The sequence below is a fragment of the Crinia signifera genome, chromosome 7 (assembly GCF_055691185.1).
Source record: "Crinia signifera chromosome 7, ASM5569118v1, whole genome shotgun sequence".
NCBI lineage: Eukaryota > Metazoa > Chordata > Amphibia > Anura > Myobatrachidae > Crinia > Crinia signifera.
The window spans coordinates 39,051,713-39,066,122 of NC_139223.1; the positions used below are offsets into that span (position 1 = coordinate 39,051,713).

The 14,410-nt window shown below is 46.5% G+C and overlaps 1 protein-coding gene across 2 annotated transcripts in view; it reads left to right on the plus strand.

The window, feature by feature from the left end:
• Positions 1-3,684: 3,684 nt before the first annotated feature.
• USP31 (ubiquitin specific peptidase 31) overlaps positions 3,685-14,410 on the plus strand; it is a 48,648-nt gene continuing 37,922 nt past the window's right edge. The window contains exon 1 of one of the 2 annotated variants that reach the window (XM_083152866.1): positions 3,685-4,392. In XM_083152866.1, the coding sequence (XP_083008992.1) occupies positions 3,847-4,392 (546 nt within the window). In that variant the 5' untranslated portion in view covers positions 3,685-3,846. The remainder of the gene's footprint in view (positions 4,393-14,410) is intronic. The other variant, XM_083152867.1, reaches the window with a different exon arrangement.

Below are 14,410 nucleotides of genomic sequence, written 5' to 3' on the forward strand. Positions count from 1 at the left end.
TGAACCATGTCCATGAGGATCTGAACATCGTTGCGTCTCTCATCCCTTCTTAAGGGTTTCTTACAGACTATTCAATCTCTTCCAAATGTGGGCCGAGATTGAATAGTCTGTTCCACAAATACACATCAATTGGTTTCAGAACTGTAAAAATATTAAGTTACAGTATAGTGTTTTTCCAGCTTGTGGCGGGAAATCATATTATGCTACGGGTAGTAGCCATTGGCATTCAAGGTAAACATGAATTGCTTAAGCTCAGTATCGTTGCATTATTTTAGTCAATAAGTTGGGTTACAGCAGTGATTCCCAAACTTTTTACATTCATTATACCCTACAATATTAGCATTGTTTTTTTTTTTCATAGCACACCTAATATATGTGGTCAAATACAAGCACAATATACTGTAGGTTCTCAAAGTATATCCTCTACTTCACTTAATATACATACATCAGAGACAGACTCTACTGGAGCAGTACTCACAAACCTAAACTTTTTTTCAATAAGTTTGTCCCAGAATATCAGCATTTTGTTGCATGCCGCCCCTAGGCCAGAAGTTTCTACCGGTCATCTCTATTTCAGTAGCGTGGTGCTGGACATAGTTGTGCCTGTATCTGACAACATATATTAGGATCAGCACACACGAACACTGGGTTTGCCTAGTACATTGACCATTGTGGGACCACTGCACTAGAGAAGCTGGAAAACCACTGCTTTCTGGCCATGCATTCATGATACCGTTAGTAGGTCTACAAATTCAGCTATGGAGCAACCACGTGTCTGATATGGCACAGAGACTTTTGTGTTGTGTTTGGGTTTGGGTGGCACTGTTTTTATTTACCCACTTTCCAAAGTGGGTAAATAAAAACAGTGCCCACCAAACCCAACAAACAGAAAAACTAAGGAAAATGATACCTTACGACAAGAGATAAATTAATTGGCAAATGAAAATCTTGGCTTAAAATATAAACTGTAGAGTATTAAGGCATATTCAAAGGCCGCAGCTATAATAAGATCTTATTATTAGCAGTGGCCTGCAAAAAAATAAAAATAGTAGTCATAAATATTTTTTTTAGCAGTCTTAAGAAAAAAAAAAAAAAAAAAATGAGCAGGATAAGAAAAAAAACAACAAAAAAAGCTCTGAAAAAAACCCCAAAACTTTAGGTACTTGTGTATTATCACGGCGCCCATCGCATTGCATCGCATACCACTAAATAGGGTATGCGATGCGATTTTTGCGTGAAAAAGCCTGAATGTACAATTAAAAATCGCATGCCAGCAAATGGCATGCGATGCGATTTTTTATTGTACAAGCACCCTGATGGGTGCATACAATGTTAAATGCCCCCAGAATGTTAAATGCCCCCCATTGTCAACGTGACCCCCACTATCAACGCCAACCCGAAGTGTGGCGAGCCCGCGAAGGGCAGCAGTACACGTCCTCCGACCATTTCATACCCTCACTATCCACATCGGCGTGGAGTTGATTTCAGGTAGTGTGGCAAGCGCACGCGGAATACATGTAAAGTAATCCGCATCCGCTCGCCACGCTTCGGGCTCGGTGGCTCGCTGCGCTCGCCACACTATCTACATTCAACTCCACGCCGGCGTAGATAGTGGGGGTATGAAAAGGTCGGAGGACGCGTACCGCCGCCCCTCGCGGGCTCGCTGCGCTCGCCACGCTTCGGGTTGGAGTTGATAGTGGGGGTGGCGTTGACAATGGGGGTGCATTTATCATTGTAAGCACCCATCAGGGTGCTTGTACAATTAAAAATTGCATCTGATCGCATCGCATTGCATGCATCGCATGCTGCTATATTGCATGCGATGCGATGGGATGCGCTGCCGTACGATCGACATCGTGGGCGCCGTGATAATACACAAGTACCAAACTTTATATACTATGCTATTCAATACAATACTTAGCTATGCTATACTAACACAATGGCCACGTGGACCGCACAGAGGGACGGAGGGATTTTGGGAAGGACGCCACGTGGACCGCACAGAGGGACGGACTGATTTTGGGAAGAACACATACATTTCAATGTATGTGTTCACACAGTGCCGCTGTGTTCTCCCTGAAATATGGTTAGCAGTGTCCGGATCCTATTCTGCAGCATCCAGCCACACTGCTGTGTATGACCCACCCCCCCTTCCTCCTTGTGGCCAAGTGGGTCCTGCAGAATGGGACCTGCTTGTCCAATATGTGCGGACCGGGGACCCGATTTTCAGGGAGCTTCTCGGCCATTCTGAGAGGGTAGGCAACCCTGGCCCAAGCTTTATTCCCCAGAGACAACTACATATCCCACCAGCATAAAGATAGATGTGAGACCACTGACACTAAACATAGGCGAATCTAGGGGGTGGTCCAGGGGTGCAAAGGACCACCCATTCGACTGCCCGGCGTCTGTACCTTTAAATATTTATTCTGACCGCCGCTGCCCGGATTTTATACATAAAACATGGCCACGGGACTCGGGAGGGTTGCGCGCATGCCCGACTGCATGCAGCTCCTCCCATGGTCCTTTGCGGAGCTTGCACCTGACCTTGGGCGGCTCCCTCCATGTCCTCCTCCCCGTCCTCCCATCTCCATGTGCTGCTGCGGCGGGGGCTAGCGCGCGTGTGTGCGTGCAGCAGCCAGCACAGGGTCCGGGACCGGGTCCCATCTGGGAGAGACTGCTCCTACTGACTCCTCTCCCTCTGGGCTCCCAGCGCCGGTAAGTGCAGAGACTCACAGTGATTTCAGCAAATGGATTTTATAAAACAAAAACAAAAACACTGTAATCTTTCCCAGTGCCCTGCCCAATAAATTGAAAGGCACTGGGAAAGATTACAGCGTTTTTTTTTTTATAAAAGCCATTGCAGGCTGCAAAATGCCCCTGTTAAGCCACACCCCTGAAATGAGTCCACACCCCTTTTTTTTGCAAGCTTCACCGCGCGCAAAACCATTACGTGTTAGGGATGGCCATTGTTGCCATTGCCATCGATGGTTGCCATCGATGGCAATTCTGCAACTGGCCATCGATAGTGCTTAACTATGCAATGGATGACCATCGATATTTTTACATATCGATGGTCATCTATTGTGTTTGATTGATTGGCCTGTGGGCCAATCAAAACGCAGGGGCGGGGCTTCGCGGGTGTCGGGGGCGGAGCTATGCTCCGTGTCCCGGCACTTTGAAAAAAAAAAAGCAAAACATTGTTTTGCTATTCCATCGATGGAGGGAAACCATCTGGTTCTCCCCCATCGATGGCAAAAGTATTCGACATCGGCCATGAACCATCGATGATTTCGAATCATCGATGGTCGATGGCCATCCCTATTACGTGTAGTCTGGGACCACCCATAGCATTTTTCTAGATTCGCCTATGACACTAAACCTCGCTCCCCATTAAATCCCCCCACAGGTGTAAATTTACTTAAGCTTCTGAAAAGAGGTGATGTTGCCCATAGCAACCATTTAGATTCTGTCTATCAGTTTCTAATAATATGAAATAGAGAGATTCCAAACAGCTTCTTTTCTTTTTTAGAAGCTTTAGAAAATGTACCCCACAGATTGTAAGCTCCACATCGGTAGGGACCATTATTATATAACCAATTTAAGTTTAAATAAGTAACATCTCACAGTCTGTCAGGGCTGAGGGCGGGGGTCCACACGTCACCATGGTGATAAGGTCTTGCCCTTAGGCAAGATGGCGGCGGCCGCCTCCCCGGACCTGGCAGTGTGGTGGGCGGCTTCGGTGCAGGTCACGTGAGACGGCGGCAGCCGGTGCGGGCAGAGTTGGGTGCACGGTGAGGTGCCCCCAGAGCGGAACAGCTGAGCAGCAGGAGCCTGGGGGATGCCCTCATGTCGCAGGTGTCGGGCGCTGCCCCGGCGAGCAGCAGCAGTGGCGGCGGGGGGAAGGAGAAGAAGAAGGTCTCCCTGGGGAAGAAACTGTTCTGGCGGCGGGGCGGGTTAGTCAGCCGCTTCCTGCGGACTCTCAGCACCCTATCCCACCTCAGCAATGAGCAGGAGGCTGCCGCCGCCGCCGCCGCAGCAGCTGCGGCTGCCGAGCCGCCCCCGGCCAGGGATAAGCCGTGCTCCCCGGCTCGCAGCCAGCCGGCCTCCCCGCAGCTCCCGCCCCCCAGCCTCCAGGTGCCCGGCCTGTCCGGCCTCCGCAACCACGGCAACACCTGCTTCATGAACGCCGTGCTGCAGTGCCTCAGCAACACCGACCTGTTCGCCGAGTTCCTGGGCCTGGAACAGTACAAGGAGCCGGGCGAGGAGGCCCCGGCCAGCCCCCTGCCCAGCCCCAGCAGCCAGGACCGCGGGGAGGTGACCGAGCAGCTGGCCAAGCTCCTGCGCTCCCTCTGGACCATGGAGTACACCCCCCAGCACAGCCGAGAGTTCAAGGTGAGGGGGGGCGGCTGGACAAGACAGTGCCAGTCCTGGTGGGGGGTTGCCCTGTTATTGCCCAGGCACATCCCACCATGGACCTTGTCAACCTCTCGCTGACATTTGTAGTTCCACAGCAGCTGGGGGGCCTTGGGTCGTCTTCCTATGAGTATAGTTCTTGTTTACTGGCAAACAGGTGATCTATTCAAATTAAAGATAGAGCTTGGGGAAAGCTCTGCACCTTTGTAGGTAGCGCCCCCCCCCCCCCCCATATCAGTGACGTAGAGAGGGCTGGACAGCCCCTGATAGTGACACCAGCCAGGTGACCCCCACCCCCCCACACATCAGGCAATGCCCCTCTTCCTTGTGCCAACTGCATTGTCCCCGCATAGGATTCTAGCGGGAACACTATTCAATTGTTTGCACCCCTGGCAGCTGCTAGGTGTTCAACTGAGCTATTGAAATGTAGCGCCATTGGGGCGCCTTAAGCTGCCTGCTTTTTCCCTGACACTCTTAGGGGTATTCAATGCTGTGGGCGAGCGGTGACAGCGAGCAGAGCTTCCTGCTCGCTGTCACCACTCACCCTGTCAGTATTCAACACAGCCCCCCGCATACGCCAATTCCCCCTCGCTCCATTTTTTGAGCGAGGGGGAATTGGCGTATGCGTCTCCAGAACTAGCAAGACTCGCGGCTAAATACAGCGAGTTTTCTGCATTAGCCACGGGTCTCGCTGTTTTGGGGAATTCCCCAGAACATTGAATAGAGCGAGCGGCCGTCGCGGGGGTTAAACAGTGAGGATCGCTGGTTTTCTGCAATCCTCGCTGTTTAACCCCCTCGCCGGCTGCATTGAATACCTGCCTCTGAAGGGGTGGCAAACTTACTTAAAGAACATTTGAGGGAGGTATTCAATTAGGACAGGGGAAATAGCGCCGGGCACCTATTCAATGCTGTCTTTTCTGACAGCATTGAAGACGCAGCTTGACAGAACGGATCCAACTTTAAAAACAGTCTGATTGTGTTTTGTGCCCATCAGTTTGATCAGGTTTAATAGCTATATGCAGCTGAACCCGATCCTAATTTCATAATCAGCATGAAAAAAACATCAATTACATCAACAATAAAACCAGAGCCTTTAAATTCTATAAAAATAACTTGAATGAGGAGGCATTCGCAAAATACAAAGAATCAAACAAAACTTGTAAAGGGGTAATCAAAGCAGCTAAAATATTATATGAAGAGTGCATAGCCACTGAAAGCAAAAACAACCCAAAGAAATTTTTTAAATACATAAATAGTAAACGTTTAATTAAGGAAAACATAGGCCCATTAACTGATACTAGTGGAAAAAGTGTTACTGAGGACAAGGGAAAAGCAAAACTGTTAAATGAGTTCTTCTCATCAGTATTTACTAAGGGAGAGCAGACTGTGGAACGAACATTTACCACAAACGGGACAAATAAGCCAGATCTCATTGTGGATTTCACGCCGAAAGAATTAATACTGAGGCTAAGCAAACTCAAAACAAATAAGTCACCAGGGCCAGATGGGATTCATCCGAGGGTATTAATGGAATTAAGGGATGAACTAGCTACCCCCCTACATTATATCTTTAGCAAGTCACTATCGTCAGGTATAGTACCAAAAGATTGGAGAATAGCAGAGGTAGTGCCAATATTCAAAAAAGGAAAAAAGGAAGATCCCGCTAATTACAGACCCGTTAGTTTAACATCAATTGTGGGTAAACTATTTGAAGGATTTTTAAGGGATAGTATCCAGGAATATTTAGATCATCACCTTCTACTCAGTACTAACCAACATGGGTTCGTGAAAAATCGTTCATGCCAAACTAATCTACTAGGGTTCTATGAAGAGGTTAGCAAAAACCTCGATAATGGAAATGCTGTAGATGTGATTTTCCTAGATTTTGCTAAAGCATTTGATACTGTCCCACACAAGAGATTGATTAATAAAATGGAGAACCTAGGATTGGGTGAAAATATCTGCAGATGGGTAGGGAATTGGCTATGTAATAGAGAACAAAGAGTGGTTGTGAATGGTGCCGTATCAGATATGATACCGGTACTAAGTGGAGTGCCCCAGGGTTCGGTTTTGGGGCCCATTTTGTTTAACATTTTTATTAACGATATTGGGATAGGGTTACTCAGCAATGTATCCATCTTTGCGGACGATACAAAACTTAGCAAAGTCATCAAATCACCAGAAGATGTCACCATGCTTCAAAATGATCTTGCAATTCTAGATGAGTGGGCAAAAAAATGGAAGATGAGGTTCAATGTAGATAAATGTAAGGTTATGCACCTTGGGAGACACAACCAGTGTGCAAGTTACAACCTTAGTGGAGAGGAACTGGGTAATTCCATACTTGAAAAGGATCTAGGAGTCCAAATAGACAGCAATCTAGGATGTAGTGCCCATTGTAATGTAGCTACAAAAAAGGCCAACAAAATTCTGGCATGTATTAAGAGGGGAATGGAAACTAGGGACTCAAGGGTAATTATGCCACTATATAAAGCATTGGTGAGACCTCACCTAGAGTACGGAGTACAGTTCTGGGCCCCACACTATAAAAAGGACATCATAGAATTAGAAAAAGTCCAAAGGCGAGCAACAAAGCTTATTAGGGGAATGGAGAATTTAAGCTACGGGGAGAGATTAAGCAATTTGGGACTATTTACATTAGAAAAGAGACGTTTAAGGGGGGACATGCTCAACATGTACAAGTATATCAAGGGCCAATATAAGGAACTGTCACACACCCTATTTTCTACTAGAAAGGAATCTAGGACGCGAGGGCATGAGTATAGATTAGAAGAAAAAAGATTTCATTCAGCTAGTAGAAAGAATTTCTTTACGGTCAGAACAGTCAAACTCTGGAACTCTCTTCCCAGAGAGGTGGTAACGGCTGGCTCATTAAATGCGTTCAAGGCAAAGTTGGACAATCATTTACTGGAGAAAAACATCCATGGGTACAAATAAGAAATATAATTTGTCTGTAAAATACCAGAACCAACCAAATCAGCAATGGATATCTATACCAGGTTGAACTAGATGGACGCAAGTCTTTTTTCAGCCTTACCTACTATGTAACTATGTAACTATGTCACCCTGCGATCTCCCATCACTTTAGATGGAAGATATGGTGCGATATGACCATTGAATACAGCACTGTGTGTGTGATGGGCAGTACAGATGGTGTAACGGTTAACCTAACTGCCTCACAGGTATGACGCCGATTGCGGCCTTAATTGTGGGGAGTTTGTATATTCTCCCGTTTGCTCCTACAATCTGAAAATATTGTAAGTCGAATGTGCACATACATGTGTAGAACAGACTAGATGGGTCTTGTTTCCTAGCACGGCGCCCAGATTTTCTACGTACGCTAACGTAGTGAAATCGCATCGCATGGGCCATTTTAGTGCCGTGCGATGCGATTTTTTTTTTTTTAAATGTAATTTATTCACTGCTCTACAATAATATGATTGTATGACATACCAAGAGGTTTTAGGCCCCCCCCACACACACACTATCCACTCCACCCCGAAGCGTGGCGAGCGCAAGCGGAACGCGTCGTCCGTTTTCATACCACAACTATCCATGTCGGCGTGGAGTTGATATTATATAGTGTGGCGAGCGGATTACTTTACATGTATTACGCATCCCCTTGTGGGGCTCGCCACGCTTCGGGCTCGAAGCCAACGTGGATAGTGGGGGTATAAAAACGTTGGAGGACGCGTTCCGCCGCCGCTCGCCATGCTTCGGGGTGGGGTGCCTAAAACCTCTTGGTATGTCATACAATCATATTATTGTAGAGCAGAAACTAAATTACATTAAAAATGGCACTAAAATGGCCCATGCGATGCGATTTTCACTACGCTTAGTGGGTGCCGTGCTAGGAAACAAGTACAAGTTCTTTTTACCAGCCGTCAAAATGATATTCTATACCAGGGGTGGCCAACCGGTCAGAGGTAAAGAGCCGAAAAATATCGGTAGTCAAGCTAAAGAGCCGACATCATGCGCATGCGCCAAAAAAGGGGCGTAGTCTATTTTGACCCCTTGGGTGGGTGTGATACAAATATGCCTCCAATAGTGCAGTGCCATATATTCATATGCCCCCAATAGTGCCAGATACACATATGCCCCCCACGGTGCCAGGTATGCACCACACGGTGCCACCAACTGATATGCCCCCACAGTGCCACCAACTGATATGCCCCCACAGTGCCACCAACTGCTTTGCCCCCACAGTGCAAATTTCCCAGCAGCATCACTCACTGTTGTTGCTGCTGCTGCTGCCGGGCGGGGAGAGGACAGTCTGGCGTCCCCCTGCAGTCCTCCTGTCATGTCACCGATGGGAGGAGAGCACAGTACACCACGCGTCTCCTTCCCCCTCACTTCCCTGTGACTGGGCCGCCCACCAATCAAAGCTCGCTGGCCGGCTCCTGATTGGCTGCTGGCCCACGAGCTCTGATTGGCAGACGGCCCAGTCACAAGAATGCACAGTAAGGGGTAGGAGAGATGCGCGATGCGCGCTCTCCTCCCCTCAGAAGGAGAAGGGATTCAGGGAACTGGCAGCTGGGGGGACTGGGACAGACGGTGGGCGGCGGGCAGCAGTGGGAGCAGGAGCCTCACTTTACAAGGGGGAGAGCCGCATGAGGCTCAAGAGCCACAGGTTGGCCACCACTGTTCTATACATTTGATATGCAAGTGTGTGTATGTAATATGTATAGAGCTGTTGCTGTAATAATTGCGTGGCTTTTGGTCAATAGTACTCTGGACTTGGTGCTTCGCTCTTCCAGTACTGCTTGCTTATTTTGTTCTTTGCAGTGTTAAGTGTCCTCTTGATAAGTTCTTAAGAAACCATTGTATTGCCAGAACGTGTGCTAGTATCACTTGTATGTTCTTAGCTGATCTGCTTACTTGGCACTGGAATAGCTGGAGGATGCTGTAAGAGCACTTGGTGATATCACCCAAATGTATGTCCAGGTTGTTCTGAAAAAGGCTACAACCTTATGGGCGAGTATATAAAATGATGCAGGCTAAAATAAGCCTTTTAGGATAGAGATATATATATATATATATATATATATATATATATATATATATATAGCGTGGCTGTAACTAGGTACAAACAGACAGCGGCACTCTGGGTTTTTCAAAAAAAGCGTGTATATTCTCTAACGTTTCGGGGACTAGCCCCTTTGTCAAGGTGCAGGAACACCTTGACAGAGGGGCTAGTCCCCGAAACGTTGGAGAATATACACGCTTTTTTTGAAAAACCCACTAGTGCCGCTGTCTGTTTGTACCTAGTTACAGCCATGCTATATATATCTCTATCTCTATCCTAAAAGGCTTATTTTAGCCTGCATCATACACCATGGTAAGATGTTTAAATTTAAATGAGACTTTAAAATACATTTGCAGTGCTTGGTGTGTATTAGAGAAGAGCATTACATGTGTGAATACAATATTTGAAAAAATCTATTGGTTTGCAAGTTTTGTCACACGCATTTAAAGTGAAGCCCCATACACACTTGCGGATCACCGCAGATTTTGTGGATGGGGAAGGGGAGTGCATACACACTTGCTGATGCCAGTTCCGAGGTGAGCGATGGCAGAAGGGGGAGATTCAGCCGTGCTGCAGCATATTTAATGGTGACCTTCCTCATTCGGACATGCTGGACAAGGCATGGGTCATTCACCACCAGCAGGAGTGGGCATCGTTCATGACAGGTAGTGTACAAACTAAAGGTGGCCATACACACGCAGATTTATCCGCAGATCTGTCTGGTTGGAACAAAAACCTGGTTATGGATGAGAGCAAATTACAGTTGATCATTTGCTTGGAAATGCTGGAAAACTGACAAACTGTCACTCATCCATAACCATGTTTTTATTCCAACCAGCCAGATCTTAAGATAAATCTTACTAGTGTATGGGCACCTTTAAACTTTCTGAGCGGTGTTGTGAACATTATCGCCTAGACAACCCACATGTCTCCTTACACTATGCTGACACGGATCAAAACTTGTGCAGATTGCTCTATATTATGTTTTATCTCAATTATCACATATATAAAATAAAACCGTCAAAATTAAATGTTTACAATACAGTGTATTCAAAATAGAATTGGTACTTGCAATGGTTTGGAAACGCTGGTATTGGCACTGCGACTCGCCCATCTCACTCCAGTTTTGAAGATTTATTTTTGTTTTATGCTGCAGGCTTGCCCGGCAATGATGTAGGAGCGCACAGCAGCGCTCACCGCCGGTGCATACACAATGGGCGGCTTTGAGCTGAAAGCCGCTCAAACCTGCGGTTTGGAATGACTTTTAGCTCAAAGTCGCCCAGTGTGTATGGGCCTTAAGTTGACAATGGGAAAGTCTTTCTGAAAATCCAGAATAAGGTTCTAGGCTCTTGTATTATTGCAGCAAAACTGGTCTCCTGGGGCTGATTATGGAGAATTTTGCTCTGCGCGCAACGCACAAAGTACTGAAAAGTGTTTTATTATTTGTGTGTGTGAGGAATAAAAACGACTTTATTCTGCTCACAGGTTTATGTTATTTGGCTATTTGTAGTCTCACAGACTTTGTGTATGTGTGGGAAAAATAGAAAATCTCTATTACATTCCTGCCCTGTTCTATTAGGATAGAAATAGCAGAAAACCGCTAAGTAACTCCTCCTCTAGTAGTAGTAGTAGTACGTTTATTTATATGGCGCCGCAAAGTGTCCGCAGCGCCGTACATAGCAAACAAAAAAAAATGACGAGGTAACGTACAGGGTGTGTTGAAAAATACAGTATAAATGGGGGTATAGCTGGTAGAACTAAAATCAGCATCAGTTCAGAAGTAGGTGTCAAAATTGTCAAGGAGACTAAAGATGAAGTAGAGGAAGGGAAGAACAGGACAGGAGCACAGGTGAGGTAAAGAGGTAGGGTGAGTACGTGAGGAAGGAGGGCCCTACTCATAAGAGTTAACATACTAAAAATAGGTGGGTGGACGAACGAAAAACAATAGGATAAGTAGGAACGGAGGGGAACGGAGGCAGGATAAGAGGATCAAAAGAGGTTAGGAGGAGGGATAGGCTAGTCGAAAAAAGTGGGTTTTGAGGGAGCGCTTGAAGGAGGTAAGGGAATCAGAAAGCCTGATGGGTGGCGGGAGGTTGTTCCAGTGCAGGGGGGCAGCGCGAGAGAAGTCTTGGACACGGGAGTGGGAGGAGGTGATTAGGTGAGAGGTCAGTCGGCGGTCAGTGATGGAGCGAAGAGGACGGGAGGGAGTGTGGATAGAGATCAGTGAAGAGAGGTAAGGAGCGGTGGAGGAGGAGAGAGCTTTGTAGGTGGTGGTGAGGAGTTTAAAGAGAACTCGGAAAGGAATGGGGAGCCAGTGAAGAGATAGACAGAGGGGGGAGGCGGAGGTAGAGCGGCGGGAGAGGAAGATGAGCCTAGCAGCAGCGTTAAGAATGGATTGGAGAGGTGCGAGGCGGGTGAGAGGTAGCCCGGAGAGAAGGATGTTGCAGTAGTCAAGGCGGGAGATGACAAGAGAGTGAATGAGAATTTTGGTCGCGTCAGTGGAGAGGAATGGTCTGATGCGTGAGATGTTGCGTAGGTGAAAGCGGCAAGACTGTGAGAGAGCACGAATGTGGGGGGTGAAAGAGAGGGAGGAGTCAATGATGACACCGAGGCAGCGCGTTTGGTCGGTGGACGTGATCTCGGTTTCACCAATGCTGATGGAGATAGTGGGAGAAGAGGGGATGTTCGGGGGATGGAAGATTAGAAGTTCAGTTTTAACCATGTTTAGTTTCAGGAAGCGTTGGGTCATCCAGGCTGAGATGGCCGTGAGGCATTCGGAGACCTTGGACAGGAGTGATGGGGATAAGTCGGGGGAGGAGAGATAGATTAGGGTATCATCAGCATAAAGGTGGTAATGAAAACCTCTAGCGGCATACCTGTTTTGGAAATGGGGAATCATTGACAGCTGGCTCTGTTGTTCTCGATGGACATTAATTAGCATTTGTTCTCTTTATCAGAAGGATGCAGTTACAGTAATTAGAATCAAAATGTAATAATCAAGCGTTTTTAGTGAACGCTGTATACGACTGAATACATGATTTCTAGCATGCTTGTGTAACATCGTCACATTTCTACCCAGCACGAAGAACAAATGCTTCCTGCCGCATACGTGTCCTTGGACAAATTGTGTACAAAATGGGAAAACATTTCCATTGTCGCATTTTGACGGACATGAATTGATGTCACACGTGGGCTTATTGCTGCAAAATAAGACAGAGACTCCAGCTAGCAGAGTTTGTCTTTCATATAGCTGTAAAAACATAGCTCACTTAGGAGTAAATGTACTAAAGCTTCCTAAAATAGTCGCCCACAGCATCCCATCAGATTTCATTATTTTTCTGTTGCATCTTAGAAAATAATAGAGTAAGAGGGGTATTCAATATGGGATTCCGACTGTCGGAATCCCTGGCTGTTTTCGGTTGGTCCGACATTAACTCGACAGTCGGAACTCAATGTTCCTGCTGACGGAATGCCCGCTGATCGGCGAAGAGGTCTGTGGATTGTCGAGAAACAGAATTCAATTAGACAAAACCAATCTGACTTTTTCCACCATCAGGGTGGCTGTACAATTAAAAATTGGGTCTGGGGGTGCATTTAACATAGGAATCAGCCATCAGGGTGGCTGTACAATGTAAAATCAGCTATGATCGTGTCGCATCTTATGCCATTATAATGGCATGCGATGCAATATTAAAATTGTACATTCAGCACTTTAAACCCTGAAATCGGGTCCCATCGCATACCTTAATTAGTGGAATGCGCCGTGATAATACACAAGTACCAAAAAAAATAGTTTTGCACACTTAGCACAATGTTGTCTATTCATGAAAGACACTGGTATAATTAATATAAAGACTGTGAAATGTATTTCTGTCAAAGACTACCTTTTTTATATAGGCCCATGTAACATGTCAGGCTGTAATACATTTCCATGCATGCCAATGCCTTGTGGTACAGACACACGGAGTATTCAGCCATACGCCTCTCACTGGGAACGTGCTTCCTTCAGAGGACTTTGATTTCCCTGCAGGTTTAGTGTGGCGGGTGTGGTTCTCCCCTCCTAGGCTTTCTGTAGAAATAAGTCGCCCACGCCTTGTACCTGATCATGTAAATACTCCTGTTCTACCTTTTGTAAATTGATATAACCCCATTCTTGCTGTCACCAGGATAGGTTTCTACATGCTGTGGAGCTGCTGGCTCAGATGTGAATTGCGCTCTGGGAAAAGGAATTCAGCTTTCTTTTGGTCCTCCCATTACTGTAGAGTAGACGATGTGATTTGTTGATGCTGTTGACCACTCATATCGCATCATTTGTGTGAAAACGTCATGTGATGCAGAGCAGGCAGGCAAAACATACTTTTTAGGAAAAGCTTGGGGCGGATTTTCAGTTGAGGGTGACTGTGTCCAGCTTTTGTGGGATGCAGGCAAAAACAGCCAGCATCTACCCCACATGCAAAAATAAGACGTGTATTTATTTGCATCCCTTGCAGTTTAGTTTGCTTCAGGGGCAGAGATGTTTGCATTATTGTTTTGCCCCAACTGCGCAGACCTGTTTTGATGCTACGGCTGTGTATTATTAATTACAGATCCTGTCTGTGGTTTACCATTATGTATGCAAGTATTTTCAATTCGAGCTGTGACGGTTTTCACTTTTACTTTGAGCTATGACAGATTTTAGCCCACACTCCCCACTTCACCCCCCACCCGTCCCTATCTGCTCCTACCATTTTGGACAATGGATTTAATCTGGATCTAGTGGCATTCTCTAAAGCCGCCTACACACGGGGTGACACCGCTGAGTGATCTGAGTAATGTAGATCGCTTTGCACACAGTGCTGCACAGCATTGTGTCAGCGCTGTGTGCTGAGCGGTCTATCAGGTCCAGTGTTATCTGGTGAGAACACTGGCCCTGACCGGCGATTATGTGGATTTATCCTGCATGCTGGATAT